Source organism: Dicentrarchus labrax, unplaced genomic scaffold (genome assembly GCF_905237075.1).
Source record: "Dicentrarchus labrax unplaced genomic scaffold, dlabrax2021, whole genome shotgun sequence".
In the NCBI taxonomy this organism is placed as follows: Eukaryota; Metazoa; Chordata; class Actinopteri; family Moronidae; genus Dicentrarchus; species Dicentrarchus labrax.
Genome location: NW_026136705.1, coordinates 15527188 through 15553538, shown reverse-complemented (window position 1 = coordinate 15553538; position 26351 = coordinate 15527188). Strand labels below are relative to the sequence as shown.

At 39.8% G+C, this 26351-nt stretch overlaps 3 protein-coding genes across 9 annotated transcripts in view; 2 read left to right on the top strand and 1 right to left on the bottom strand.

The window, feature by feature from the left end:
* The first annotated feature begins 1090 nt into the window (after window positions 1-1090).
* On the top strand, window positions 1091-11989 carry zgc:163098 (uncharacterized protein LOC100037380 homolog). 6 transcript variants are annotated; one of them, XM_051400797.1, is made up of 24 exons: window positions 1091-1383; window positions 2580-2664; window positions 2848-2959; window positions 3483-3589; window positions 3769-3836; window positions 3938-4062; window positions 4177-4241; window positions 4322-4487; window positions 4594-4793; window positions 5516-5559; window positions 6795-6899; window positions 6988-7054; window positions 7209-7378; window positions 7473-7635; window positions 7749-7828; window positions 8067-8154; window positions 8241-8369; window positions 8512-8701; window positions 8988-9077; window positions 9150-9213; window positions 9328-9478; window positions 10351-10461; window positions 11335-11513; window positions 11612-11989. In XM_051400797.1, exons 2-24 carry the CDS (start codon window positions 2587-2589, stop codon window positions 11730-11732), a joined length of 2673 nt encoding a protein of 890 aa, XP_051256757.1. In that variant the 5' UTR covers window positions 1091-1383; window positions 2580-2586; the 3' UTR covers window positions 11733-11989. The 6 variants fall into 6 exon arrangements, with proteins under 6 accessions (XP_051256757.1, XP_051256756.1, XP_051256758.1 ...); XM_051400796.1 differs by lacking the exon at window positions 1091-1383 and adding an exon at window positions 1608-1626; XM_051400798.1 differs by lacking the exon at window positions 1091-1383 and adding an exon at window positions 1666-1895.
* A 121-nt stretch (window positions 11990-12110) lies between these two features.
* wdr44 (WD repeat domain 44) lies at window positions 12111-21428 on the bottom strand. Of its 2 annotated transcripts, none has more exons than XM_051400800.1 (20): window positions 20859-21428; window positions 19771-19804; window positions 18647-18730; window positions 17636-18245; window positions 17150-17298; window positions 16950-17045; window positions 16683-16819; window positions 16181-16264; window positions 15975-16081; window positions 15415-15566; window positions 15192-15330; window positions 15042-15103; window positions 14788-14904; window positions 14552-14674; window positions 14257-14448; window positions 14023-14124; window positions 13795-13910; window positions 13436-13563; window positions 13197-13331; window positions 12111-13113 (listed from the first exon to the last, which is right to left on the bottom strand). In XM_051400800.1, exons 1-20 carry the CDS (start codon window positions 20933-20935, stop codon window positions 13025-13027), a joined length of 2733 nt encoding a protein of 910 aa, XP_051256760.1. In that variant the 5' UTR covers window positions 20936-21428; the 3' UTR covers window positions 12111-13024. The 2 variants fall into 2 exon arrangements, with proteins under 2 accessions (XP_051256760.1, XP_051256761.1); XM_051400801.1 differs by having other exon boundaries at window positions 17150-17280.
* A 2718-nt stretch (window positions 21429-24146) lies between these two features.
* klhl13 (kelch-like family member 13) overlaps window positions 24147-26351 on the top strand; it is a 36468-nt gene continuing 34263 nt past the window's right edge. The window contains exons 1-2 of the mRNA XM_051401648.1: window positions 24147-24400; window positions 25987-26058. Coding sequence (XP_051257608.1) covers window positions 26006-26058 — 53 coding nt within the window. The 5' untranslated portion in view covers window positions 24147-24400; window positions 25987-26005. The remainder of the gene's footprint in view (window positions 24401-25986; window positions 26059-26351) is intronic.

Genomic DNA, 26351 nt, shown 5'->3' with positions numbered 1-26351 from the left:
CACTGACAGTACTTGAGATTTCATATTGGACATTCAGAGCTATGTGCAGGCTTGGGCAGTAATGGATTACATGTAACTGAGTTACATAATCAGAATACAAAAGAAAGTAAAAAAAAGGTGTAGTCAGATTACAGTTACATTTAGTAGAAATAGGGATTATTAGAAGGATCAGTTTTTCTTTAAACGTACACTGAGCAACACACTTTTGATTTATTTTCAAAGGTTACATTGTTCTATCGTCTTACATCAAAACATCTTATTAATATTTATTTTCTCTTGTCTTTTTTTGCATATTTGGTGTTGAGGTAATCCAAACGTAAGGGAAGTTAAACAAGTAACGTTACTTTAATATTGTGATACTTGGATTAGGGTACTGACTACATTTTTAACAGGTAATTAGTAAGTGTATTGTATCACATTTTCAAAGTAACCCTCCCAACCCTGGCTGTATGCCACTTCTTATACATATCTATTTGCACCTTACCAAGAAGCCACCTTAAAACCTTGTTTATATTGTTAGGCATTGTGTATATTTTAGATATCTGTTCACTGATATTTTTGAACTTGCCCCTTTTCCCCCCAGGATAAATAAAGTTCCATATCTTATGTAATGGACACAAATATAGGCCTACCCTACAGTGACACTTCTTTTTAGTGCTCTGTATCAGATTATTTTAGCACTGCAAAGTGTATGTGAAAGATTAATGAAATATATTTCATGCTTCATAGTTAATATTATTATTTCTGAATGGCAACATATGAACTGTAGTTCACGGAAACCAGGAAGGAAAAATATCTACACTGTTTTGTCTAGTATATAATGAAACATGTAATATTCATGCAAACAAATGATGAAATCAGATTTGTTATGGTTGATATTACATTGTGTTCAAACTGTTTCTGTAAAATAATAATAATAATAATCAAGAGGATAATTTGAGGAATGTGGGTAAAATTTAAAGGGACTTTTTAAAAATAATGAATGCTATTCTCTGTCCTAAAATATATATTTAACCCTACAAAAAACAACAGAAAAGGTGACACAAGCTTTGGGGCTGATGTATCCTGCAATACGTGACCATGGAAACGTGACATGGAAACATCAGGAAGAAGCAGTCTATTAACTGCAGCAGTAAACACACATGAAGACTTTTTACTTCACCAAATCAGTGAAATGTCCACTATTGTGAGCCTCCTTCCTGAATGAGAGCCGCACAGAGGCAGACCACCGAGGCGGACTGTGTGTGTCACCGTGCAGACCGAGCAGGAGGCGTCCCCGCTCCGCAGCTCCAGTCGGATATCTCGCCTCTCGATAGCATGTTGTGATAGAAATGAAGTTGTCGTCGCAACCAAAATGGTGAAGCAATAGAGATGACACACGTTGTAAGTTACAGTTTCAGCTTTAGCCATGAAGCTATATATATATATATATGTGTGTGTGTGTGTGTGTGTGTGTATGTATGTATGTATGTGTGTGTGTGTGTGTATGTGTGTGTGTGTGTGCATGTCCGTGTGGTTTAATAGCCTCCTCCGGTGAGGTTAGTCGGTGCTTGTTGCTGGAAGAAAATATGAGACTGTTATGTTAGCTAGCTCAGAGGATTGAATGCACTGTGTGATATACCAGAGGTAGCAGATGATAGCGATTAGAAAGGGATGTATGAGTCGGGGGATTATCGGGATTATGGACATATACGAGCTGTATTCAGCATTTGCTTGCTCTAAAAGGTTAACGCTGGGTTAGCTTGACCATCTCACTTGAGTCCCAGCTAAGCTAAACATTACTGTTAGCTAACGTTAGCATAGTGGAGTGATAGCTTATATTTAGTCCAGGCCTTTTAAACACCGTCTGTGCTCCATGCTGACTAAAACAACCTCTGCAGCAGAGGACATACAGGGTATTTGGTATTATCAAATTCAGCCACATTACACTAGGTAATGGAGTTAATCTGCCTGGTTGTTGTAGCCAACTTATTATGAGTGTTTGACATCCCAAGTTTGCATCCCCTCTGATTATTATGTTGCTGTTTTTTTTGTAGCAATCTGTAATGCATGTGGGGTATAAATAGTATTCGATTCTGGTTTGTGTTGTTCAAATGTGCAAACTCTCAGTTGTGGCAGCTCCTTCTGTTTGTTTCACTCACACACTGTTTGTATGTATTCTCTGACCAAAGAAGGGGTGTCATAAATGATACAAATTAAAGTAAAATGACACAACAGAAAACACAGATTTGTGCTGTTTTGCCCTCCAGTGTACGTCTGCTGTGGGCCCTGTCTGTCCCCCAGGGGACCAGGGAGGTGTCTTACTGTTTATTCTCGGCCAGTGACCCTGAAAGTAATGCACAGTTTGTACACATAACATCAAGGGTGTCAGACATATTTGAGACAAAGATGCATATAATTGGATTTATACAGTAGAAAAACAGCTTAAGGGAAAATGGTAAAAGTAAGGAGATAATCGTCATAGATTGATGCCACTCTCGTCCTTTTTTATGTTAAACAATAAATTACTAAATTGATTTGTACACATTTGGCATTTTGACAGTAACCTTTCCATTCCTGTTTTATTTATTCATTTGCAGTTTGAGTATGGCAGACAGAAAGGGAAAACCTGCCACTCCAATTAAAACACTTACGAAGAAAGAACAAGAGGAGCTCAAGAAAAAGGTATGGAGGTTATAGAAGTTATGATATTGGATTTGTTTCCCAATAAAAACAAAGATGGTGAAATAAATGCATATTAGTAACCCATTTATGATCTGAAAATATTGTATTTGATCAGCAGTGAAGTGAGGGAAGGGATATAATACATATACTGTGCATGTTTCCTTGTGTGTGTCTTGCTTCTAGGAGGAAGAAAAAGCAGCAGAGGTTTTTGAAGAATTCTTGGCGTCATTCGAGACCAGTGAGAAAGGCGGAGTGAAAACTTTTGTCCGTGGGGGTATCGTAAATGCATCTAAAGGTCAGCAGCCGGACTTTATCTAGCGTTATGATTGGATGCGGCTAAACGGCATGTATGAACAAAAAGATGAACCGTGAGTTATTATCTGCTCCAGTAATGTTAATCTGAAATACCTGGAACTCTTAAGAGAATATAATTATTAAAGAATATTGAGCTGACTCAGCAGCGGAATAGTTTTTACAGGGCCCGTATCTTTTGAATGGTTTAATAAAATTCATCCACTCTGGGGGACCCATAGTCAGCAGTCCATTATCACTTTTAATTAAAGAAACAAAGCTTGTCCAATACTGAGGAGTTCTTCAACTTACTGTTACACATAATCCCTTTAATTTAAATATTAACTGCAAACACAGCAGCAAGAAACCACAGTCCATCTGTCTGCCTTATTCTACAGGAAGCTGTTCATATCCTTCTGACCAACAAAGGAACAGTGGCCCTCCTCCTGTTTTTACAGACCTAAATTACTGTTACCTAATGCATTGTTGGATATTCAGTGTTCAGGGATTGCTATACTTTTTTTCAGAGGATGAAGCAGAGGTCAAGAAAAGTAAGCTGTATCGACCTGGTACGAAGTTTGTCCCCGTGCCCCAGCACGTCTCACCAGTGTCATCTGCTGAAAGCAAAAAAGCAGTAAGTTTGTCCTCTGATGTAATGTTATAATCACTGAAATACAGTATATATGGCACCTCACTAGTTACACGTATCTTTAAATGTCGCTCATGATCTCTCAATTTGGTCAGTGCAGTTGTACAATCAGTCACATATAGCAATAATGCAATAACCACAATTGTTTCCTGTTTTATCAACAGACATTTAAAAGAAAGACTGAAGAAAAGAAAAAGAGTAACCTCGAGCTCTTTAAAGAAGAACTAAAGCTGTAAGTCTTTTTGCAAATGTGCCTGATACCATGTTTCAGTTTAATCCGTTGATATCTTTGTGGCTTACGTAAGCCTATTTTTATGTTTAAAAAAAATGCAGAATACAAGAAGAGCGTGAGGAAAGACATAAAAGGAAGAAAAATGACCCGGGCGTAGGAGGAGGAACAGGAGGAGGGGGAGGAGGAGGATATGGAGATCTGGACATACCATTGTCAGGACGATCAAGTAAGAGTCCCTCTAGGTCATCTAAGTAAGAGTCCCTCTTAAAATAATAATAATATTAGTCGAAAATTGCTAACACCTAAATCATGCTAACTTCAATCCTGTTTTTCCTGACAGCATTATATGATGACCTAACAGTGCCAACCACCACTAACCTCTACATTAGCTGCATTAGCCCAAAGGTAAAGGTGCACTCTGACTTTGATTGGCTCAGCACAACATAGACGTACATTACTCACTCTTCATTTGTATCATTTTTCAGATGAACGAGGAAATGCTTTGCAAAGAGTTTGGTAAGTATGGTCCCCTGGCCAGTGTGAAGATCATGTGGCCCCGAACAGACGAGGAGCGCTGCAGGACCTCCAACAGAGCCTTTGTGGCTTTCATGACACGGAAAGATGCAGAGAGAGCCTTGGCTGCACTTGATGGTACAGTTGAATCTTTAAAAATCGGTTTGATTTACCGGTGGCAGTAGAAGGTTTATCTAATAGTCTTCCTCCCATTCCTTTTGTTTTATGTGTTTTTTAATTGTAGGTAAAGTGATTATGGGGTTTGAAATGAAGCTGGGATGGGGTAAACCAGCTCGCATTCCACCTCAGCCTCTCTACACACCAGTGGGGGTGAGGGCCACACCGCCACCCCCATCTGGTCTGCCTTTCAATGCTCAGCCTAGGGATCGCTTCCGCAATGACTTCACCAAGCCGCTGGGCATGTCCAAAGGGGATCTTGACAAGGTAAAAGTGTCTCTGTTCTCTGGAGTACCTGCATGACCATTATTTCTCTGCAATGTGGAGTTTGACTTGGCACAGATAGGCTCTCATATTTAGGTGATGAGTAATGGGTGTTAACTGCATTGGGGATGATGGCGTTGGTAGAACAGGAGTTACAGTCTGTGCAAGAATGTGAAAATGAAGGAAACATGAGCCTTTAGAGAAGGTTTTCCTATATACTTGTATAAGAAGTAGCTTTCCACTTCAGAAAAATGCACAAACTAAAAATTCTGAATTTATCTTTAATTAAAAAAACAAATTTCCAACTGCAGCTGGATGAGAATAAATCCATGTCTAAGAAGCAAAACTGTAATATGTCATCAGCCATTGTGAAAAGTGGATGTTATATTTCTGTTGCACGTTTGTTCATTCATTTAACTGACCATTGTGTCCATGCAAGTGCCATATTACAGGATGCAAGGGTGTGGCAATGCACAGTTGGACTGTGTATACAAAATGTTAATATAAACTTGTAGCTTTGAATCTTTTGTGATTGGCTTGTTGTATAGATGGTTTAGCATTTTAGAATAATGTACTGGAGTAGTAAAGCTGTGTCACTCTCCCGCCATTTTCACCGACTGTGAATGCTATCGTCGTTTTCTATGCTGTATGTATCCTGCAGTGTTTCATCTGTACAAGTGCTCACTTTTTAATATTTTCACTATTTGATTTGACTTCACAAACAGACTCTGTCCGAAGCCGTAGTCAAAGTGGTTATCCCAACCGAAAGGTACACACACTCTTCTTTCTACCACTGACCAAGTGTTATGGGACAGAAGCTGTGGTGCACTGTTCTTGTGTCCATACTGATTATTTTATGCAGGAAGTTCCAGTCCTAAGAGCTATTAATGCATTTGACACATAGGACATGGTTAACAACCCAAAACTGTAGTTTGGAGTGTTGCAACACTTGCCATCATTAGTGGACATTTTGACATCTGCAGTGTAGGACTGAGGACTCTTATTGTAGATGTCAAAGGTCCCCATGGCCTCAGACTTACATGCAGTGAATGTAATTTGTACTTTTTGTTGACACTTGTATTTTCTCCTTCTAGTTTGCTCAAACCCCTCAGATAATTCATGTTGTTCCCATCATCATAATAATAATAAAAATGATGTGTGTTATTGTGAATAGCTGTAGCCTTTGTAAATGACCATTGGAGCCATTATACCAGCGTCTTTGAGCCCTGGGTTTCCAATGGGTTGGCTGAGACACTGCAGACCGATACAGCTAGAAGGCAGATAGATTTAATTTTAACCCATGTCAGACGATGCCAGAAGTAGATTCATGCTAGTGCCATAAATCAAACTAGGTACTGCTTCAGGTTAGAGTAGCGTAAGTAATATGAAAGTCTAACTGCAGTGGTAGTTCTGACACAAAATCAGCAACACTGCATGAACATACTGTACTGTTCAGGCCTGAAGCCCCAATCCACAGTAACTACTCCATATAGCTTGTCCTGCAAAAATCCTGTCATGCTGATGCTGACTCATTATGAGTTAAATATGTTGTTTTATTGTCTGAAAGTATACATTTTGAGAACTTTACATCTGAAAGAAAAATGCATTTGTAAAACTAAATACAGACCATGTATGAATTTTGTAGTTGAGACCAATCTTTTTATTAGAAAAAATGGCTAAATGTAAACTTTGTATTGGGGCTTTCAGTTCTTAAAACCTAAGTCAGTGTTCATGAATAGATATTGTGATTTGTGTGATTTGTTTTACCCCTTTCATGGACACACTGGAATATTAAAATATGCTGATAGTGTCTGTCCCACAGTGACGGTAACATTTTGTACATGTCTTTACATTTTTGAAATAGCGAATTCTAAGACATGAATTTACACTGTTAGCAGTCAGCCTGCCGTTTGCATGGGCCACTAGTAAATGTAAATCTAAATGTAATTGACAGGCAGAATTTTGACACAAACCCTGGTCTGATCCACTCTTCTTTCCCCACAGGAATCTATTATTCCTTATTCACAGGATGATAGAGTTTGTGGTGCGTGAAGGCCACGTGTTTGAAGCTGTAATTATGAACAAGGAGAAAAACAATCCAGATTACAGGTCAGTATTGCTGTACCTGGACATGTGTTGGTCTCATAGTTGACCTTGTAGGGTACATGTTTAATCTGCTCTTTCTTCATTGTCTCAGGTTCCTTTTTGACAACAAAAGCCAAGATCACGTATACTATCGCTGGAAACTGTTCTCCATCCTCCAGGTAAGTTTTTACTGCAGGAGTGTATCTGGAGGAACTAAACTGTTCTGTACTAATCATTTACTTGATAATCTCATTTTATGGGTCTCATCGATGCTTTAACTGTGGTGTATCTGTATTTAAGTTTCTATGTCCTTGGCCTTCATTTTCACCACAGGGAGAGTCCCCGACAGAGTGGAGGACCACAGATTTCCGCATGTTCCGGGGGGGTTCCGTATGGAGACCCCCTGTCCTAAACGACTACTCTCAGAGGGGTGAGGATAGTGCAGAGGTGGAGGAGGATGCTCCCCCTGAGGAGGAGGTGAAGAAAGGGCAGCTCAGAGCTGAGTAAGTATGCGTGTCAGGCATGATGACATTTATGTTTGTAATGGAAGTTGAACTGAATGTTGACCTCTGTTGTTCTTCTTTAAATCCCCTTCAGGCACAGACAGAGGCTGGAGACACTGCTTAAAGAGCTCACCCCAAGCAGAGAAGATATTGCCAATACCATGCTGTTCTGTCTCGAGCGAGCGGATGCAGCAGAGGAAGTAGTGGGACACATCACAGAATCTTTTTCCTTGCTTCAGACACCCCTTCAGAAGAAGGCTAGTTTGCTTCCTTTAAATATTTATATAAACAAAGTTACACAGAATTTAGATATAAAGAGAAGTGTTTTCACTCACATCACATTTTACTTTGTTTGTCCTCATTCCCACAGATTGCCAGGCTGTATCTTGTGTCAGACATCTTGCACAACTCATGTGCCAAAGTAGCCGGTGCATCATATTACCGTAAATAGTAAGTCTTTCCCTCAATTTTTAGCTGTAAGACCCTGATAGCTCACCTGGTGGAGCTGGCACCCCATGTACCGAGGTTGGGTCCTTGCTGCAGTGGCCATGGTTTGGATCTAACCTGTGGCCCTTTAATGCATGTCATCCCCTCTCTCTCCTCCTTTTCTGTCTGAAAAAGAAAATATGCACACTTGTATCCCTTTTCTATTTCTTCTCCATCTGACAATCTGTCTCCGTCTTTTCAGTTTTGAAACAAAGCTGACGCAGATATTTGGAGACCTTAACGCGGCACACAAAAACATACAAGCCAGGCTGCAGGCTGAACAGTTCAAGGTAATGAAGTCTTTTATTTGCCTCACGCCAGGACATTTACTAAAAATAGAGCAACAAAAGAACATTTTCATCTCCCATCTCCACAGCAAAAGGTCATGAGTTGTTTTAGAGCATGGGAAGACTGGGCCATATACCCGGAGCCTTATCTAATCCACCTTCAAAACATCTTTCTGGGCTTTACCAAAGCAGTGGAGGAGCTGACCGAGACGGCGAAGGTAAGCTGAAAATGTGCCTGCTCATTATGGACACTGTTACCTCTTTTCTAAACGGAATTTCAACAAATTGGACAGCTGTTCTTGTTGCAGAATCTTTAAACATGAAGATGATTCAAATGTTTGTGTGTCTGTCTCTTTCCAGGAAGTATCCTCTGATCTTGATGGTGCACCAATGGACAGCACATCTGTAGGTGCGTTACCTTTGGACAGAGCTCCTGTAGATGACCTCGACGGCTGCCCCTTGGGCTGGGACCCTCTGGATGGAGTCTGTGTTGACGACATAGACGGTGTTCCCTTAGGAGTCGCCATTGATGACATTGACGGAATGCCCTGTGAGTCCACCACATATCGAAAAGAGCATCCTTCAACCAGAATACCACAATTTCCCGTTCTTGTTGTCGATTATCAGCCCAACTCAAGTGTCTTAGATCAATACACTGATCCACCCCCTCACGGGTTGTCAGCTGAGTGTGTACTCTGATCTCCATGAGAACATGGCATGCAAATACAGAATTGTCCCTACAGGGATTAATAAAAAAAAAAAAACATCATTAAGTATCAAACATAAACCATAATCCTGGTCCTTGTCCTGACCTAGCTTTCTCTTTTGTTCTTTAGTGGATGAGAGCAATATTCCTCTCTCCAGAGTGCCTTTGTCTAAGTGGGAGAAGACGGGTGATACTGGCACTTATTCTCAAGGTAACACAGGTAAAGATCCCCTCTGTATCATATCAATCCTCCCCCTTACGATCCCGCTAATCTTTCTCCTTTCTGTCTAAGCCAAGACTGAGTCGAAGTGGGACATGGTGGTGGAGCAAGACCGCAAAGATGGAGTGAATGTAAGGTAAGGCCTCTGCGGTTGGTATCAGTGCATCATCTGTCTACATTTGTGAAACACAGGACACATAACCAGTCAAATGGTTTGGAGATTTATTGTTGTACTCTTCCCCCTCCCCAGTGTCAACTCAAAGGTTGGAGAAGAGGACTCAGAGAGCGACAGCAGTGATGACTCCTGCAGTTTGTCCAAATATGACAGTGCAGACTTCCAGAGCTCCCTCAGAAGTTTTCAAATGTCTGAGAGCAAAAGGAAAAGGTTGAGAGAGCTGGAGGCAAGTGCATTTCTTTTGTAAATTGATAAGATTAGCTGAAAACAGTGTTTGCTTTTATAGAAACAAAGTTGCCTTCCTGTATTATTTGCTGCAATTCAACCTATCCACTTTCGAAAGTCACACATCACACCATGTCCACCTCAATATCCTGAATAAATGTACCGTATTTAATTAAGGATGGAAGATACTATTGAAATGTAGGGCTCGTTCAAGATGAACTGCGCCTCACCTGGAAAGTGGATGAGATCAGGCAGCAGCAGCTGGAGGCAGTGACAAATAGCTGCTGTGAAGTTGGGACAGTTTCCGGCAGCCTTCAAAGAATATACAGGTCACAGAAATATATAAATAAACATTGTTATTATTATCAACCACACAAGATCTGTTTGTTAACGGATGGAATCTTCATTGCACAACATGAGACATGAAACAGCTTACAATGTCCAGCCAAATATTAAAATCACACAGAAAATTGTGTGGCGTTTGTTGTCAAAACTAAGAGCCTATCAGCTCTTTGATCAGGCTACGGCCCGACGTTTCCCCTCATGCCTCGCGGTCTTGCGGTTCGTGGCTCTCCAAACTGCAGCTGCCTCGATCTTCTCGAGATTATCATTGCCCACGTAGGCATGACGTCGGACACAAATCTAACCAGCATGCATTGCGCTACGATCTCCGGGTGATCGAGCAGGCGTGGCTCAACTCAACCGAACCTTTTGAGTTTTATTTATCACCAGTTGTTGAAAAGAAAAGTTAGAGCTTTAGCTCCATTGGCATATTCTAATTCTCTTACATTTCCATTTGATTCTATTGGTAGCTGCCTCCCTATGGTAGTTTGTTGATAAGTATGCAGAACTGATTAGATTTGTCTGACACAGGTAAAAGTTGTTCAGATCCAAGATGAGTTGGAATCTGGCAAGAGGCCGAGGAATTCTGGAATGAGCATACAACAACAAGTGGAGCACTACAGGAACAAACTGCTACAGAAGGTAGGCTGCTGCACAGTTCTTTTATTAGTGTACCTTTTATTTCATATTGCATGTTTAATTTTACCCAGAGATAAGTATTTGTTCTGCAGTGAGGGGGGGTCTCTAAAGCAAAAATGCAACCATCACTTTCATTTACCAGAAATATTTCTTTAATCACGAACAGTATGGAGCAAAATGTACAAAAGTGCTTGTTATTAGTACATTAAAGTTAGACTATGAAATTAGTCAATTGGCAGAGTAAAAAAAAACAGTGATACTGATGCAAAGCACTCAAAAGCAGACACAGCCAATGTGCGACTGCAGAGCCACAGAACGAACAACTCCAGATCTGGAGATTTAGTCCAAAGTGCACCATTCTGCGGGGAAGGAAAGTGTAGCTACAGTTTTTTTGGTTTCTGTTTGTGTGTTGTGTATTTCACAAGTAAAACATGCAAAATTGATGTTTTGTTTACTGGAGCATCGTCTCTGTTCAAAACAGTTTACACCGCTCCAAGCATTATCAAGTGTTCTTTACTCATTGTTAGTTTGGAGTACTTGTATACTGTACTGTGCCAATACAGTGGTTTCACTGAATGAATTAAGATGCTGCATTTTTGGCAACACACAGAAAACAGCATGTGTTAAAAAAAACAACCAAACAACTTTGTCTGCTTGTAGGTGTCAACCTTTATATACTTACATCTGCAGGTCTGAAATACTATTATTTTTCCATTACAGTAGGTGGAAAGGTATAGCAAGTGTTGAACAGCTCCCCCTTGTGGAGAACCTGCAAGCTATTAGGTGTGAATGTGGGGGTTTGTGAGTTACAAGCCAGGCAAACACATAGAAGCCTACATCTGACTTCATTGGGATGTTTTACCCTATCCACTATAGGAGTTTGTAAAAGATGAAGAAAAGAACGAGACATTGACATCAAAGTCTAAAGACAAGTCAAAGGATGACAGAAGGGACAAAGAAAGGAGCAAAAGAAGTGAAGACGGGGTCAGACGACGACCGTGGAGTCGAGATCCTGATGACCAGACTCGAAAATCAAGGAGCATCTCTCCCTTAAAGCAAGTGACATGAGATGTTTTTCCAGTGTACCAGTGCATTGATCCTGATTGTTATTCTTGACATCAATCTGTCGTCATACGTTCTGCCCATTTAACAGGACAAGATCTCCCAAATGGTCCAAACGTTCCCAATCACCATCTCCAGACCGGAAGGCAGGGAAGTCCAGGTCCCGGTCACCGCATCGCTCCCACAAGAAGACGAAGAAGAGCAAACATTGATGCTCAACTCTGGGCTTTGTCATCTACTAGCCTGCCAGTGTCCATGGGTTACACATACCCTTTAAACAGACTGACAGGTCTGTTTCTCTTGGTCCCAACTTACACTACTCATGCAAGATTCAGCACTCTTTTGTATGATAAAGTTTGAACACTGTAACTAATTATATATATTTTTGTTTTAATGTTTGTTTTTAAAATGATAACCAGAAATGTTGCTGCAAAGTTCTGACACTAAATAAATCACTGTTGGTGATGAATGTGTGTGTGGAGGATGTGATTGGTAGGGCCAGGTATCAAGGTCTTTTTACTCTTACTTTACTGAAATGTTGGTATTGTTTTTTTTTTTTTATTAAGGTTAAAAAATGTTAGCAACAAGCATTCAAGTTTGTGGGAATTTTTATTGAGGAAATTAATAGAGCATCGTTTGGTTCTGTTTACAAAAGCAGTAAGTATGCAATGTTACACACTAAATTTACAGTACTATTTCATATAATGAAATGTGCTTTCATTGAACAAAACAATTTATCAAAAGTACTTAAAAGCCATTATTGTTTCTGAAAAAATTTATGATACCCAGCCCTAATCATTAGTAACTGTATACAGATTTCCTGCACCGTGGATTTGCTGTCATCCACTGACATGTTTGATATACTTTAGAGGAAAGCTTCAGAAGTTGAATTTAGAAAAGCGATCTAGATTTGGTAAACATAAATAATTTGTAAATAACATTTCAAACCACCTTGCTTTCAAGACAAATGGTTACATCTCTTAACACATGACACATTAAAATTTGTGACTGACATTAGGACAGTGTCTTGCACTTTTTAGCAGTTAACTTAATTTCTGAAATGTGGGAGCGAAAGAAACTAGTAAGGTGCCCATACAGTTACAAATAGCCTCCTAGCTATACTCAGCCATGACCATACAGCTGTAAATTTACACATGTATCTGAACAGACTTAGTTTCTGCTCAAACCGAACACACTTGGCATTTCCGGCTCTTTTTTCTTAATGCCAAACCGTTCACAGTTGCTTGGTATTAAAGATAAAAAATAGAAATGTGACAGGGAATCACACCTTGTCTGTTTTGTACAGTTCTTCCACCCATTCCCTCATCTTCCATTTTAGGGTGCCTGTTCTCCCGAGAAAGCTACAGACGGCTCTTCGTCTCAGAGCATTAGTCATTAGGTAGTTGGGCGATGTAAGCTGGCCCCTGACGGGCTGTCCTTCGTCTTTAGGACTGATCTCCGACAGGCAGGCCTGAATGTGAGGCGCTGACAACCTCTGAAGTGCTCAGTACTTTTTTACATTGATGAAAACCTTGATGGCTCCAGTGAAGTCAGCAGAAAGTAGAACCTCTGTGTGATCTGTCTTAAGGGCTCCTGTGAAAGGACAACACTGTTTTATAGCACTGAAATGACAGGCTTGACGCCATGAAATCTGTCCATACAATAATTCAACATACCTGAGGGTATCGTTTCAGAGTCTGTCGAGTCCAGGCTCTTACACTCTGCTTCTGGTTTCTCTGCTCCAATTTCTTGTGGAACAATAAGGCCGGGATGGGGTGCAAAAATTGCTGAGGTGACCACTGCATTGTGTGCTGAAAGATAAGAAAAGCTTTAGCATCAGCTCAATCAACCACAAACAAATTAATTAGACAGATAGATACAGTAGAATTATGTTTGTCATCTAACGCACAGCTACCTTTAATTCCTTCCCAGAAGTCATTGCGGTCCCTTCGTACGGATGTGAATTTGCTCAAGTCGTGGTAAGTGCTCCAGATGTACACATACTTATCCTCTGAGCCACTGACTATGAAGGAGTAGTCATGACTGCAGGAAGAGAATCCCACATTAAGTCAGTTTCTGCATTCAAGGTGCAGTGCAACAATAACAATTAAAAAAACGTTAAGCACTTTTTGTGCTTAGTGGTGTCTGGGTTGTTAAATAGTGGAACTGACAAAGAAAACTGCATGAGAAGCAGTTGATGGAGAAGGATTTGTCACGCAGTTGTTAGTAATGCTACTTGAAAATACTGAAGTGAAAACTACATGAAATCCTCACCTGAAGCTCGCCTTGATCTGGCTGCTGCTGTTGACATAACCTTTGTATTTCATGGATAAAGACAAGTCCCTCAGATCATAAAGGCGAATGCGGGAATCATTCGAGGTCACCAAAATCTATTGGGGGCAAGAAAGTGGGAATTTGTTACTTAACCAGTCTGACTGTCATGCTTCATTATGGGGGTATGAAACATACTGCAGTGTATTTGTAGTGGAGATTAGATGTTACCTTATTCTCTCCAGGAAGAGGCTCAATGCCGGTGATTTTGCGTCCAACTTTGTTCCTGCCTCTGGTGGACCTCACATGAATTTGGGTGTGGTATTTCAGACGCTAACAATGTACAAAAATAGACGTGGTTCACAATGAAATTAATACCGTCACACTAAAATAACTGATTAATTGATAATAAGGACATAATGAAATCATGTATTAGCAGGGGGGGAAAGTAGCCAGGCTGGGTACCTCTGTGTCATAGAAGATGCATCGGCCATCGTAGGTGCCGATGACGGCATACTTCCCATTTTGGCAGAAGTTAGCTGCAGTGATAAGGCGCGTTTGGCCATCCACCTCATTCCACAGCGCCACTTTCTTGTCTGGAATGTTCCAGAGCCGTAGCTTTCCATCCAGAGAGCCACTTAAAAAGTATCTGTCATCCTGGGAAACAAGAAGCAAGTGTTACTATAAATACAGTCTGCGAACCAAGCTAATAGAAGTGTGATTTGTGCTGAGAGAAGTACTGCAAGGTGACTCAACTTACTCTGGGATGGAAAGCAATGGCTGTGACGAAATCAATGTGCTGAAAGCAGCAGAGGCACTCTCTCCTGGATATGTGCCACAATCTGACTGTTTTGTCCATGGAAGAGGAGAGTAGGAAAAAGTTCTAGATTGACACAAAAATGGAAAAATGAGAGGAGGTAGAAAACTGGTACTGAGAGTCTAAAATGTGTAAAGAGGAGGGATAAAAAGGATAAAGAGAGGGCAGTAGGACATCACCTTTGACCAGGACAAGTCCAACAGATCAGCTGTATGACCTTTATACTTGCAGAAGGGGACTTGACGGAAAGGGGCATTCCTATCTTCTGTCTCTGGGTCCTCTGGTACACAACTTGCCTAGGGTGAGAGTACAATCTGTTGAAGTCTCAAGACTGGAAAATATACAACATTGCAATACTCACACCATCACAAAAATAGTAATATTTTTAGATATTTTTGAATTTGAAACATCGGGTGTTATTATTTTCACTCACCCCAGGATCGTCAGATTTAGAGGAGCATAAACTTTCCTGAGAAGGAGAAGGTGAAACTCGACCTGGAGAAGACAAAACAATCATTAAAAAAACTAATTCAAATAATCAATCATCATGCAAGAAAAAAATCTGCTATGCTGATGAGGCTACCTTCAGTGTTGTATTTTAATCTCATGTTATTGAAGTAGTCAAAGGCAGTCTTTAAGACCCAGATGCGAACCACATTATCTTGGCCTGCAGTTGCCAGCAGCCTGCCACAGTGAGAGAACTTCATCGTCCAAACAGCCCCCTAGGGAAAAAGATGTTGTGACATTTAATGGTGCACATCTTCTCTTAAACATTAATAAAAAAAATAAATAACAGATCCTCTTACCATGTGCTCTCCGCTCAGGTCTTGCACAACCTTAATCTGATCAAAGTCAAAGGGACCCTTGAAGCTGTGTGCTGCCTTGAACTTGGCAGGCCTGGTGTAGGGCATGCCTTCATCGTCACTTGATGATGGATCATCCTGATCTGTATGGAAAACTGAGCTCACCCAAAACAAAAAACATGACAGAGCTCATCAAAACAAAATTTGTCTTGAGCTTTCATAGCAAAATAAACATCCACATAATCCATGTAGATACACGGGAAAGGAAAATAAAATATCTTTGATGCTATTGATTTATGGGTTTTAAGGATTCAGTAGTGCATTCATTTTACTGCTGCCATTTATAGTTAGAATTCAGCTATTTGTCTTGTAATATCCTCAACACCACATCCATTTAAAATGTGCTCTGCATCTTCCTGTGCTTCCACTTATCAAAAGGAACTAACCACTCTATCAGGTAATATACACTGTTCTAGGAAGAGCATAAAATATAACAGAAACCCACAATGTACTGTAAAATCTAACCATCTGAACAACGACTTCATATTGTTGTGTCCTTTTACCTTCATCACGCACACTCTTCACTTTGTTAACTGCCTTCTCTCCATACTCCTCAGCGAGATGCTTGGCTTTCTTCACAGACTTGCCCAGGAATTTTTTAAACTGAGTTCTAATTAGAAAGAAAAGGGGACAACAAGTTGTTATATTCTATATTTGATCGTGGTGAAAACAGGACAGCAACAGGCTACAATAACTCACTAATACTTACGTTTTCTGCTTCAGTTTTCCTCCATCTGTGTCTGCCAGTGGAGTCTGAGACTTGTCATCATCATCTGACTGCGCTGCATCGTTCCTGAGAGGAAAAAAATAAAAACAGATCAACTTCCTCTAGAAAATGTACAAATTGTTTTTACATGATTGGGCTTTAAAAAAGTGGGGAAATGTTGCAAGTGTGCATATGCAAACTCTGAGAATACTGTAATAACAATTACAATACTGTCAGCACTGGCAATACTGCCCACAGAAACAAGCCTATTCCCTTGCCAGGAAAAAACTTTTTCCTGGAAGCTTAATTGCATGGTCAGGTGTCTCGATTCAGTGTAGTCTTTCAACCTTTGACTTTTTGTTTGTAAACTATATTGTAATACTAGACAAAGCACAACTTACCATATCTCTTTGTCGTCAAAATGCCTGTTGTTTCATTCATTTGAAATGAATGAATCCTTATACATGTTTAGTGAATGTATGTGTAAAAATAAATGTCTGCTTACGTAATATACTCCTTGGTCCTCCTCATGATGTGCAGAGTGAGAGGGTTAATCCCTGCAGGAAGTTTCTCCTCTGCCTGGATAAGAGGGATCTCTTCCCCAGTGTCCAGATTCTTGATCATTACACTGGCTAGGATTTCCTGTTAACACACAAGTATATATTTAGTGCATAGTTGGTAACGTTGGTAAGAGGAATGTGCAAGATGTTGGGCTTTGGCTTAGTTTCAAGCTCAATAAAGGCACTAAAAACAAACACAAAGGGACCCTTACCTCATCTGTCAGTTCTCTACCAGAGTTGGAACGTGGACGCTGAGGGCCTGGAGTTTGGCTGCCACTCTCAGATGAGGCCTGTTCATCTTCATTTTCCTAAAAAAAAAAAAACAAAGCAAGCAATGATGCAATAGATAAGTAAACTGCTGCACTATATATAGTGAATGTGATAAAGAGGTCATGTCCGCAACCTCACTGACCTGTGCCGTCACCACCTTGTCCCCACTGGTAGCGCTGGCAAGATCCAAGGAATGCTGCAGCTCTTTGGTTAGACTCCTCACTGTGCTGCTGGGAGACACCAGGCCGGAGGGCTCCAGAGCATCACCGCTGACTGGACAGACCGCAGATACTAAACAATCACACAACAGAACCTTCCAAGTGGTCATCTATTTTGATTTGCTTTGCAAAGGCGGTTTACCACTGTAATTAATAATAAACATCAGGAAACACTTTTTGCCAAGGTGCTCAAATATAGAGATGGCGGCGCTACAAACTATTCTTCCATTCTTTGAAAGACATACTTGTAGAAATGTGTGTATTCTGGTAGCACTGAGCACATTTTTTCCTTTTGTAAACAAAAAGGTTACTACATGTATGAGTTTATTGTTAGAACAGCTATAAAATGATGGTTGACTATAGCTGTAAGACCTTAATACCATTAACTGTGCATGCAAGGTTTTCCCTACCTTCCAGTCCACTCAGCCTCAGACACTCCTGAGACTTCTTGGAAGGTAGAGTCTGCCAAGATGGTGGAGGCGGTCTTGGTGGAGGACCTCCACTGGGAGGGGGTGGGCGTGAGGGAGGAGGCTTCTTGGTGCTGGCTACAATGTCTGGTTCCACTGTGAATTGCCGTGGAGGTTTCAAAGGCCCAGAGGAGTCCGAGTCAGTCTGCCTGTCTGTGAATGGGATCTGGTCTAATATATCTGCAGGTCTCTGCTCCTGCTCCCCTTCTGCAACTGCAACAGCCCCATCAGGCTGACTCTGTCCTACAGTGCTGGTGATGTCTGGGGGCTGAACACCTTCTTGTGGTCCAACTGATGGCCCTGGGCAATCTGTGGGTTCAGCGGCAGGTATAGAGCATGCTCCGTTCATTGCTGCACTTTCCTGTTGTTCCTCCGGCCTCTCGACAAGTTGAGGCTTGAGAGCAGGCGTCGGTACGTCCATGGGAACTTCCTGAGCATTATTATCTTCCTGTGGCTCCGGTTCTTCTCTTACATCAACATGTAGCTGATCTAACAGCTGCCCTACCTCACCAACATTTCCCTTTTGACTCTCCTCAATGATGCTATCAATGATCTATGAGGAAGAGAAAATAGTAGTTAAGTTAATTTAGAAAAACAGCAACTATGATCCAAGTTCCTATGTCAACAAAAGAAATATATTATTGTCTCCACATCTACCTTTTCTTTCTTTCTTTTCACAGTAGTTAACACAAAACAAACTCTTACAGCTAGCACAGAGTAATACCCACATAAAAACCTGCTGTGTGGCAAAGGACACACTGCCACAAACATACCGTCGAACATATTCGCTCAATCTTACATCTGACATGAGATAGACACAAACTTACACCTTTCTTATACAAAACACAAATCGGAGAATATGATGAAATATTTCTGTCAAAGATCTTTTCTCTTTCCATTTGGTCAGTCATCTTGTGTGGGACATACTGTGGGCACTAATGGAGAAAACCATACCAGTAGGGAATCATCTTGCTGGCTCTCAGCTGCGGCCACTCCGCAGCTCACATCTTGTGCAGCATTTACTGATCTCTGTGAAAGCTGTTCAGAAAACAATAAAAAAAAAACATGTTTTACCAACATACACATAGGGAATAAGGAGTCACAAGCCAGCTTTGACTTGACAAGGTAAATAAAATACATCCATACTTAGGGAAATCTTTAGCTCTCATCCAGCTAACTTTTAATTACTGTGTTTGTTATGCAGACTGCTTGATAGGAAGATGAACACCAAGAACTAACTCTAAAGTTAATTCTAGGATCTTCATGCTGATTTTATCCATGCATGAAACACTGTTACATGACACACTTTTCTTTTGCTGCAAAATCAATGTTTTCAGTACCCTTTGTTGATTTAAGGTGAAGGGTTAATGCTGAACTGTGAGCAAGGTTCACTCCTGGGTCCATTCCAATATCAGTTCAGTATTGTGTTGTAGTAGTTCTTATTGACGATCTCTCATGAAAATAGCAATTTAAATTTCAGTTGTAACTGTTTGAGTGGGAAGGGCGGGCAGAGCAACAAGGCCAGATGATTCATTTCCATTTTATTTATATTTTCAAAGCTGTCAGGAGGGAGGCACAAGTTTACCACTGTAAGACGCAGGTTGAATACTGGCAGTCAATGACTCATTACTAAACAGGCTGTGTTAATGTTTTCACACAGGGTACTAATATCTTACCTTGAAGTCACTTAAATAATCACCTTTAGACAGTTAAAAACTTCAAACAACTGTGCACTGTTAGAAGTGCTCAGTTCCTGGTACCTTTATTAATGTCTGAGTCTGACAAGTTCTCTCTTTTATAACTAGCAGTCATTTAGCCAAATAACAACCACAATCAGATGTAATCTATCTGGCAAAAAAAAAATTGGAACAAACTATCTCAACACATTAAATAAAAGGACTCAAAAAAAGGACACTAATGTGATAAAACTTGATTGATCTCTGCAGCCTTATGTATTAGCTTCCTCCACTTTATCTACATGCCTTGGTAACATTAAATCTCTGCAAGAATAATCATTCCAATAGCGACTCAGCAAATACTGGCTTGTTTCAACAGTGGCTGGCATTAGACAAACATACCTGAGGCGAAGGAAGGACAAACTTTGCAGGTGACCTAAAAAAGCATAAAGGGGCACTTTTAAAAAACTGCAATGAAAGTGAAGGTCAAAAAACATCCAACAACATCCAACAATCTGAAACCAAATGTGTTGTTATTTCAGGAGTTCAATTAATGTGTGTGAATTATGACTCTCTTATGACCAAAAAGGAAATACAGATTTCCATACCTCCTCTATCATTAAATAAAGTTTCTAACAAATGCCTGAGTCTAAAAGCAAACACATACAAGGGTGGTCTTTGATACAGTGATGTGCTGATGTTTATTAAATATAACTTGATCAACACTTGAGCAACCACCTGATATGTCCAGAAGTATGGTTTCAATTTATAGTATTTCTAACAATGCATGTGTAATGAAGTGACTAACTCGGTGGCATCTACATTTTATATTTATTGTGACAAATTCTCATTCAGTCCCGAGCCATAATGTGAAATGGACAAAGCAAAGTCCAATTGGCAGAGTAACAGTTGGTGTCTTGGTATAATTTACTTAAATCCATCATGACGTGGTTGCATTTCCTAACATTACTTTGAATAGATAGCAATGTTTCCTGGTTACTGTTGATATCAGCCATTGTGTCCACCTGCCAAAAGCCTCCAATCTCCCATAATGACAGGTAGCTGGTAACATCTGTCTGGTGTTACAGCAAACAATGTTTATATATATATATATATATATATATATATATATATATATATATATATATAAACTGTCGACCTGGTCTCAGGAATAACATCATGTGACTTGTTGAGGTAGACTCTCCCTGCCTGCATCAAACAGCTGCTGAAACACCAAACAGCTGGCGAACTACCGTGTAACAATACAATTACAACCAGTTTTAACACTTTAAATATAAAACTAATTAGACAGCAACCTCAATGTGCAACCGACTCGAGGAAACAGCTCTATAAAAGATGAGATTTACTGCTAATTTAACTTCAGCTGCCATTACTAAGTTGGCTGGATACTTGTAACTAAAGGCACATGAGACAAAACAAGCAGCCTGTGCAGCAGTACAGCACATAACACCATAAATGAATAAACTTACACTTTAGGAGATGGAGTAAAATTCACGTCCTCGGGAGCATCATAGAATTCCTCGGTGTCACTTGTATCTGACGCCATGCTAACATGAATTTAGCTCGCTAGCTCGTCAAAGTTAGTCGCCAGGCAGCTGTCTGAAAGCCTAACCTGCGGACGGAAACGTTACACACATGCGGTCGTCTCTCCCTCTTTCTTTCCGTGTGTGTCGCTTTCTTGAGATACACGTTATAAATGTAAAAAAAAGGCGTCGTCAAAACAACCACTTTCCTGCTCAACGTCACGTCATAACGTTACAGTACGCTAGCCAGAATGCTAGGCTAACCAACGTACTCTGCCCGTGCGACTGACCAACGCCTAATGCTAACCGACGCGTTCTATCCTCTCCAACGGCTCCCACGAGAGCGGACACCAGGGAGCGCGCGCTTACAACGGCACACACTTTGTCAACTGTCAGGCTAACGGAGCCGTTGAGCCGCGTCATAAACAAACCAGTAACAACAAAAAATTAAAAAAATAATAAAACATCCTGACGAGGTTAGTCAAAGGGCGGGGCACAGGCACTCTTCTTCTTCTGCTGCACTTATTATGACAGCTTGTAACGGGGGGGGTTACGACACGTTGCTGCCCCCTACTGGACTCATTGAAGAACAGCAAGCAAAGAGGATGGAAAAACCAGGGATGGGCTGTCATGTGACACTTGGTATTACCAGGGAGATTTTCGTTTAAAGAAAACAGTAGCAATAATATCTTTAAGGCTGGAAAAACATCAGCCGAGCATGAGAAGATAATAGGTAGAGTCTAGAGCCTCACTGATGCTATTTGAGGCACCAATATAAAAGGAAATTTTATAACATTTATGAGCTGATGTAGGTTTAACACATAAGATAAATTAACATTTCTGATCATAATGTTTTGATTAATAAAGAAATGTGGTCAAGAAGGACATTTTACAGTTTAGAAAAAATAAACTTGTCAGTGCTCTCTGGTGGACAATCTCTATCATACTAACGCTGTTTCTACAGCACCTCAAACATATCTTGACTCTACTGCAGTGCAATTTCTTGTTACTTACCAGCTGACATATGAACCTACACAGATATGTCTGTATTGTGCTAAAACTGCCCACTCAATCATTGTAATTTAATGGTCTGGCTCTGTAACTTGTAGGAAGACGTCAGAGTCCTGTTGAATTACCGCCTCCTTCCCTGCCAGCTCCAATTATTGATATAAGCTTCTAATATCGTGAGTCTAGCCTATCCTCTCTAAAAAACCCTTCTGTACGTAAAAGGCTACTACCTAACTTTATTTGCTTCTTTCTGCTCCTTGTAACCCGAGGGCCACCCACTGTGATAATAAAACCAATTTTTAAAATCATAGGAATAACTGATTCTGAAATGTAATTACATGTTACCGTCAGTATCAGTTGGATGCTTCTTCAGCCGGCAGTGCAACTCACAAGGTGGGAATTGGTTGGTAACACATTCACATAAATTAGCAGCTGCAGGTCCTATTCATTCACACATGATGGAGGCAGGCACTTAAAACTGTACAACCAGCCAACAGTTCAGCAAAATTACCATTGAACTTGATCTGTTCCAAAGCAGTCTTTGTTCCAGATCAATGCATCAGTTGATTAATAATGAGCTTGCAATTTAACTGGTGATTTGAGAGGACAGAAAAAGGTGGAAGTGATTACTGAAAGAGCCTCACTGCATTTTAATGAATGCATTCATTATTTTGTTTTGGTCATGTCGTAATTGTAGACTGTAAATGCATTAATGCTATCAAACATGGGTCAGATATTAACTGCAAAAATAACCGCTGTCAAGCTAAAACAAATTGAAATGTTGGTAACTAAACCCCAAACTCACAGTGTTTTGTATCATAAGGTTTCTTTTTGAGGGACGTATAATAAACAATTAAAAATGGACTTCATAAGAGGTTTTCTAATGTTGACTTTTAATCTTTTATTCATCTTTTGTAGATACAAAATAAATGTATCAGTTACTGTAATAACAATAACACTATGCTGAGATGTATAAAACATTTAAAGAGAAACATCTGGCATTAATACATTAATAAATATTATTTCTGTACATTAAAACAGTTATATAATAATAGTAATGTTGTGAATGTGTCCAACAGTCTACAAACCTAAACAATAAACCTGAACTAGTAGCATAGCCTATATATTCTAGCATGGTATAAAACACTCAGGATTCTGTATGTTTAGTTTAGTGTAGCCTTATAAATCTGTGTATTTAGACGTATTTAAGAGATGGAGAACACAAACGATCAGTCACACCTTTCACCTGTGACATTAAAGCTGCATTCTCCAATATTTTCATATTAACAATGAATCAAATGACAATGTGAAATAGGTCATTTATAATGATGGAACCACCAATTATCAATATTAATGTATAATATCTATGTGTATACATGTATATCTGTTCAGTCATCAAATTATATATACATATTATTATAATATTATTATAAATATTATAAATATTATCATTATATACTGTTATTAACAATAACACTACCATCATGTCATCAGTACTATTACCACCGTCTTGCAACTACAACTCTTTGCACCTTACCTACCTATTTATCTTTTTTTAATCTTTTCTATCCAAGTATTTTATTCTATTGTTGTATTTTATTGTATTTTAATGTAGCTGGCTGCTATGACGACCCAATTTCCCTCCGGGGATTAATAAAGTCTATCTATCTATCTATCTATCTATCAACAGAGGTTGTTCAACTGTTCAGTCTATTTTAGATATGAGCTTCTGAATGTGGAGAGGAAGAAAGAGAGAGAAACCATATTATAATCAAACCAAACTTTATTATGGTCATATTAAGATGAATTTTGATAGAAAGATATGAGTGTTGACTCATGAGATAATAATATTATTTGTTATTATAATATGCAATAAAGTAAGCGACACATTAATTTAATTATTGTAATAGATTATTAGTAATGTAGGTTGAGTGTAATATAGCCAGCAACCACATCCAGTGCTCTGTGGTTACTGTAGAAACAGAGGATAATGATAGCCTCTCATTACCTCATCTCCCTTTCAATCACTTTAAAACCCACCAACTCACACTTTTGCTTTTGTGAACATTACCACATGCATCAACGACACTGCGGGAGTACTTGTTTTTAAGTAATTTCTAAGAGAATAAGTGAGTTTATACTTGCAACAGGGAGCCTATTTCTTCCCTAGAGGACACACTCAAAACTACAATAACGAATCGCTTTAAAGCAAAGCAATGCAGACATTTGTGTCAGACTACAAACGCTTCAAAGAAAGACGACTCCTCTTCAGAACCACTTTATTTAGTAACGGAAGTTTTGAGCCAATGAGAAAAGATTGCCATACTCTTCCGCCAATGGAAAGTTTGGATGCTCCTGCTCTCCTAGTAAACGACGACTGGATTGGATAAAACAAGGAAGGAGGCTCCGGTCGGTATAAGTGGATTTGAGGGCTTGGAAGGAAAACAAGGACGCTAGTTAACGTTATCTCGTTTCTGAAGGTATGGAATCTGCTTTTTAAAAGTTTACAGAGTGTATTTAAGATACGTACAATCATCGAAATATCATAGACAGTGTATGAAGCTCGGCAAACACCAGGTTGACAGTCAGTCACAGTCATTTGTTGGTGGTGGCAAACCTACCAACCAACCAGACTAACGTTAACTAATTACCAACCCAACTAACTCATGTTAAGACCCCCTGCTCGTTTACACTGTCGGTAGTGAAGCTAATGTAGCTAGCGGACGATATTTAGCTCACAGTTGTCAACTTGACAGCCTCACAGCCGACTGTCTTGATCTAATGTTATTTCAAGCTAGCAAATGTGAACGTTAAATGGTTAGCTGGGCTAGTTAGCTTTAGCCTGCTCCCACTGGAGATGCAAGAAGAAGAAGAAGAAGAAGGAGGAGGAAGAGGAGGAGGAGGAGGAGGGGGGTTGAGACTGTGTTGAGGCAACATGGCCAGAAAAATTAATAAAGCTCCAATTTGACAGCGTCGCCTCTTTGTGGCAGTGTAATGGTTTAGTCAGGCATAATAAACACTTTCAAGCGGTGGTAGCTTTGGAGGCTTTTGCTAGCAGGCAGCTACCTCGGCGTGGACTTAGTTTCTCCCCTCATGTGTCACACTCAGCTTTAACAGGACTAACCTCTGCGACTCGGTGTCTGTCTGAGAGCTCGGCGTACAGCACTGTGCAGAGGCAAGAGGCTGTCAACTCCACCAGCTTTGGGTCACTTTAACGTGTTATGTCAACAGGAGCAGTAACTATTGAGGAAACTACTTTTATAACCTGTGTACCAGGTTCTTTTAAAGTTTGTACGCAATGTCAGCTGGATTTTAAAAGAAGTGGGAGATTGTTCTGTCAAGTAACACACACGGCAGATATATTTAGCTTTAATTAGCCCAGTTCTGTGTAAAGCAACAAGTTAGAAATATGATGCAACTGTCACATTTCAGCAGCGGATGGGTTAGGAGGGTGGGGGGGAGTCGAGAAATGAGCTTACATCTTGTCATTAAGGTCTTTAGGACCTTTTAAATCCAAAATAAACATGAATGCAAATATGCTCCCCTTCCTAGTGTTTACCACAGGCTATAAATGAGTCATACACTGGAGTTAAAGTTTGTGAAGCACACAAATGTTTGGTTTCAGGATAAACTTGAAAGATAAGTTTTGATATTTACTGAAGTCTGGTACTATTATTAGGCTTATTCAGACAGTTTAGAAACTTTTAAGTTATTTATTTCTATTTCACTGTCCTGCTCAGTTGCAGGAAAAAAAGCATTGAGATGTGTATATATAACCGTGTCTAACTGAAAGGCAGAGTTACTTGTGATCTATAGTACAATAATGACTTTGTTGTTACCAGGATAAGAAAACTTACATGCACGACTAATTGTACGGTTTCTCAATTACAACACTGAGATATGTTGTATCAAGAATAGTTTGCAGACTGTAAAACATTACAAATAAGTGCTGAATCAAAACATACATACATGTCACAGCTTTATGTTGTGTTTCTTGGCTAAGATTCAATGTTTGTTGTTTTGAAAGAAAGACTTGTGTTGAATGTACCGTGTTTCTGTTTTTGAGGTGTGGTTTTGGCGAGGGTATGGAGCACCCTGTACACAGAGGGGAGACAATGCCCATCGTACTGCATGACAGGTAATGCACAATGTCTTGTATTCTGTTATTTCGTTGATCACTGTGAATATGTGTATTGATTCGCTTTAATTAAACAGATTTCCAATTATGCTCACAAACCTTGCCAAAACTTCACAAGCTACTTTTAAGCAATCTCGACAAAATTCAAGGTTTTCTTTTCACTGCTCTGAATTAATAATTGCAACCGGTTAATTAATAATTAATGGTTGGCTGTTGTTGTATACAGTTCAGCAGTTATTGTTCCTGGTGGCTAGGAAATTGTTTCCACCTGTAATTGGAGGTGTTAATCAGGT

What these genes read in the sequence shown, in the direction of transcription:
- wdr44 (XM_051400800.1), bottom strand. Translation starts at nt 20,935, where the DNA reads ATGGCGTCAGATACAAGTGACACCGAGGAATTCTATGATGCTCCCGAG. An exon ending in GAGGCTGAGTGGACTGGAAG is followed by an intron (nt 17,299 to 17,635) that starts GTAGGGAAAACC and finishes GTGATTGTTTAG; the next exon opens with TATCTGCGGTCTGTCCAGTC. An exon ending in GAAGAGTGTGCGTGATGAAG is followed by an intron (nt 15,567 to 15,974) that starts GTAAAAGGACAC and finishes GGGTGAGCTCAG; the next exon opens with TTTTCCATACAGATCAGGAT.
- zgc:163098 (XM_051400794.1), top strand. Translation starts at nt 1,856, where the DNA reads ATGCTGACTAAAACAACCTCTGCAGCAGAGGACATACAGGGTATTTGG. An exon ending in AGCCTTGGCTGCACTTGATG is followed by an intron (nt 4,488 to 4,593) that starts GTACAGTTGAAT and finishes TTTTAATTGTAG; the next exon opens with GTAAAGTGATTATGGGGTTT. An exon ending in AAAGGTTGAGAGAGCTGGAG is followed by an intron (nt 9,479 to 10,350) that starts GCAAGTGCATTT and finishes TGTCTGACACAG; the next exon opens with GTAAAAGTTGTTCAGATCCA.